This window comes from Anguilla rostrata, chromosome 1 (genome assembly GCF_018555375.3).
Source record: "Anguilla rostrata isolate EN2019 chromosome 1, ASM1855537v3, whole genome shotgun sequence".
NCBI lineage: Eukaryota > Metazoa > Chordata > Actinopteri > Anguilliformes > Anguillidae > Anguilla > Anguilla rostrata.
In genome coordinates, this window is record NC_057933.1 from 76,824,095 (window position 1) to 76,827,762 (window position 3,668).

Here is a 3,668-nt window from a genome sequence, read left to right on the forward strand (position 1 = left end):
CGTGGAGTAATTCCCGCGCCTGTCTCCGCCAGCGGGAGGGGGACATTTCGGCACTGGGCTCTCATGTGGATTAGCCTCCGCCCACCCAACCGTAAATTTGTGTCCGGTAAAAAAATAAATAAATGAATAAATCAACAGTATATCGTGCTTCGCAGAATGAATTTAGAGACCGACTGTTGCCCTCTGCGTTAGTGTGAGAACGCCAGCGAGTGTCCTTCACCGACCGCTCCGGTTTCTCCCCAGTCTCACCTCTCTGCCTCTCTCTCTCTCTCTCTCTCTCTCTCTCTCTCTCTCGCTCTGCCCCCCCCCCACCCCAAGGTGAGAAGTACGAGTTGCATGCTGGGACAGAGTCCACGCCCAGCGTGGTGGTGCACGTGTGCGAGAGCGAGACCGAGGATGAGGAGGAGGGCCGGCCCAAGCAGAAGATCGTACAGACGAGACGTCCGGACGGCCCGCCCGCCGTCTGCAACTAAAGGCCCCGCCCCCGCCAGGGGGAAATCCCATCCCCCCCACACCCCCTGCCCTGTTCTTTCAGCCTGAGAAAGACACCCTTCATTTCAGTTTCCAAAGAGAGGGAGAGGGAGAGAGAGAGGAGAGAGGGAGAGAGAGGAGAGAGAGAGAGAAGGCGAGGGAGAGAGGGAGACATTTTTGGTGGTGGATGGCATTCTGGGAGCATGCTGGCGGACTTACAGGGCCCAAGTGGGCGGGGCCACGCTCTCACACACATTGCCGGGGGAGACGGGGCCTGCTCCCTGTTCCCTCCAGGGGCTCCAGCCTACCCAGAATGCAACACCAGTTTCATTTCACGCACTGTGCTGTACCGCTTGCTTTCTCTTTTCATGCATTAATCATTTTTGTATTTATATTAAAATTATTACTACTACTGCTTTATTATTATTGTTATTATTATTATTATTATTATTATTATTATTACCACTATTGTCAGGAATTTTATCTGTGTGCAACTATTTAAGAGATTAGAGTTACGCAAAGGCAAGCATGAAGGTTTTTCCTTTTTTGACATTTATAAATACTGTTGTTATTATTATTATTATTATTATTATTATTATTATTGTCTGTATTTCTGATTAATGTGTGTCACATTGCTCATTTCAACTGACCTGTTGATTTTCCAGGACACCCAGTCAAAGAGTGGATGTGATCAACATTACTGCCTTGCCTGTGTTAAAGTGTGTGTATCAGACACACATGCTCACACACTCAAATACGTACATATGCACACTTAAACTCTTACACACACGCTCACACACTCATATATACGTACATATGCACACTGACACTCACACACTCACGCAGGCTCACACATTCGTATATATACACACACATGCATGCTTACATGCTCATACACACGCTCACACACTCATATATACACATATGCATACACACGCACACACACACACGCACACACACATATGCACACATGCCCACGTGCTTTAACTAAGCTAGTCAGTAAGAGAAGTTAGCTGAAGGGTTTGAGCGCGGGCGAAGGGCCACCAGGTCACAGTTTCTGATTCTTTACGCTTTATTTTCATTTGATCGTTTTGCCGTTTGTTTACTGAACAAAGTGTATATTCCGCCCGCACTTGTATTTGATGCCACAGAACATTGTGCATGCTTTACTAAAAAATAGTTCGGCGCCGATCCGCTTGAACAAGACGCGGAAACTGGACGTCTTGTCGGCCAGGTGGAGTTTTCTGCGCGAGGCGAAGACCGAGAGAGGGCTTCGCGTCACGCGCGGGATTTTACGGGGAAAAGGGCGACCGTAAACGTCTCTGAGGCCCAGAGGACCATCGTGTGCGGTCAGGTTTGGTGAACCACTGGAGAACGTACCAAACAGAAAACATCTGGACCGTGTGATGATCACATCTTATGGGAGGGGGGAAAAAAAAAAAAAACTTGGGGTAACTGTTTTGCCTCTGCAGACATTGGGGTGTGACGGTCACTAGCCTCCATCTTTCATATATGAGTAATATTTATTGTTTGTAAATATGAAGAATACAGTCGTTGTGATCAAAATATTGCCAAAAAAATGCGAGAGAGAAACCGAAGGCAGTAATTTGTGTAACCAAATATTTAAAACTGAAAAAGGTTTTCTGAATTGTATTTATTTTATTTTATTTTATTTTTTCGTTTCAAACTACTTTTGAAAACTCTTAGAGTAAATGCGCGAGACATTCCCGTTGGAATGACTTGGAATGGTGTTCCGCTTCAGTCTGTCAATCACACTGTTCAGCAACATGCGTGTTCTCTGTGTACATGACTCTTCTCACACTAAATCTGTTTTTAAATGTAGTCATTTGAATTTTTGTCATATTTATTATGTATTTAGTTGATTCTGCCTTTTTGGAGTGTGTCTAAAACCTGTAAAGAAAATCCAGTTTTTTTCTTCTGAGGTCAGAGTTGTATTGTAGCTCCAGATTGTTGTGTCCCTTTAGTTGGTGAGGAGTGGGTGGGGTCAAGGTTGGGGTCACATGACAGGACAGGGCGGCACAGGTGTGTCTCAGTGGGTCACATGACATGGGCACCTAGAGATATAATTTGATTGACGAGGACTGGGGACTGAGGGAGTGCAGTTTATTAGGGAGTGAAGCTTCTAAATTGGATTTTGCTTTTGAATTATTTGTAGTATTTGTAAAATTACTAGTAACATAAATCTGCATGGTAGCACTTTATTATCATTTTTAATTTTGTAATTCTGTTTCTCTGGTTTCTCTTGCACAATTTAAAAAAGGATATTTATTCTTTTTTTTTTTGCATTTTTTTTTTCTTTCAAAATGAACACCTCTATAGCCTTTGTTCGCCACAGCCTAGCAGCATGAGCGTCACGCCGGTGGGGAGGGAGGGAGGGACGCTTATTTTCATTGCAGACCTTGCAGCTAGCGTGCAGTTTAGCCGTTTGAGTGTGTTTCTGCATGGAGAAACTTCTGTCTCGTATGAGGTCGACTTTTCATAACTGCAGTTTCTAAGAGTACGGTGTACCTTCTGTTCGAAACATACCGAACTCTACAGGGCACGCGCTCAGACGCGAAGTTTAGCAGGGACGACAGATATGGTGATGATGATGACAATGATGATTATGGTGATGACGATAACGAGGAAGATGATTATTATGGTTGTCTGGTATGTTTCACTGTCTGCTGTTGTTGGGTCTTTGAAACTGGGTGCATTTTCTGTCACAGAACAAAACAAATATATTTAAAAAATATATTAATGTGTGTATGCTAGGTGTTATGTTATGGAGGCATGTTTCAGTATACAGTTTATTTTGGCTTCTTTCGGATTATTAGGTGAGGGTTTATAATGTTTTTTTTTTTTCATTTGAAAAAAATAACACTTATTTGACGCAATTTGTGTGGTGTCGTGTTGAAAATGGACTCAGTTTTAATGTTCTTGGAAGTCTAAAAAAAGATCAGCACTGTCACTGTTGTACTGCTTTGTTGAAATATCAATATTGTGTCTCGTACCGTAGTTGTTCAGAGAAAAAGTAGCAATGAAGCAATAATTTATGGTTGTATCTGTATTTCATGTATTGTATGTAGTTATTTCTAGATTTGTTTTCCCTGATTGTTAGTTGCTTATATTTGTGTCGACGTATGAATGTTGTTTGTTTCACATAGAAATATATAAAGAAGTATTCTTAAAAAATG

The 3,668-nt window shown here is 42.6% G+C and overlaps 1 protein-coding gene across 3 annotated transcripts in view; it reads left to right on the forward strand.

The window, feature by feature from the left end:
• rcan3 (regulator of calcineurin 3) overlaps nt 1–3,668 on the forward strand; it is a 50,264-nt gene extending 46,596 nt beyond the window's left edge. For all 3 annotated transcript variants that reach the window (XM_064302167.1, XM_064302180.1, XM_064302173.1), the window contains one exon: nt 319–3,668. In XM_064302167.1, coding sequence (XP_064158237.1) covers nt 319–473 — 155 coding nt within the window. In that variant the 3' untranslated portion in view covers nt 474–3,668. The remainder of the gene's footprint in view (nt 1–318) is intronic.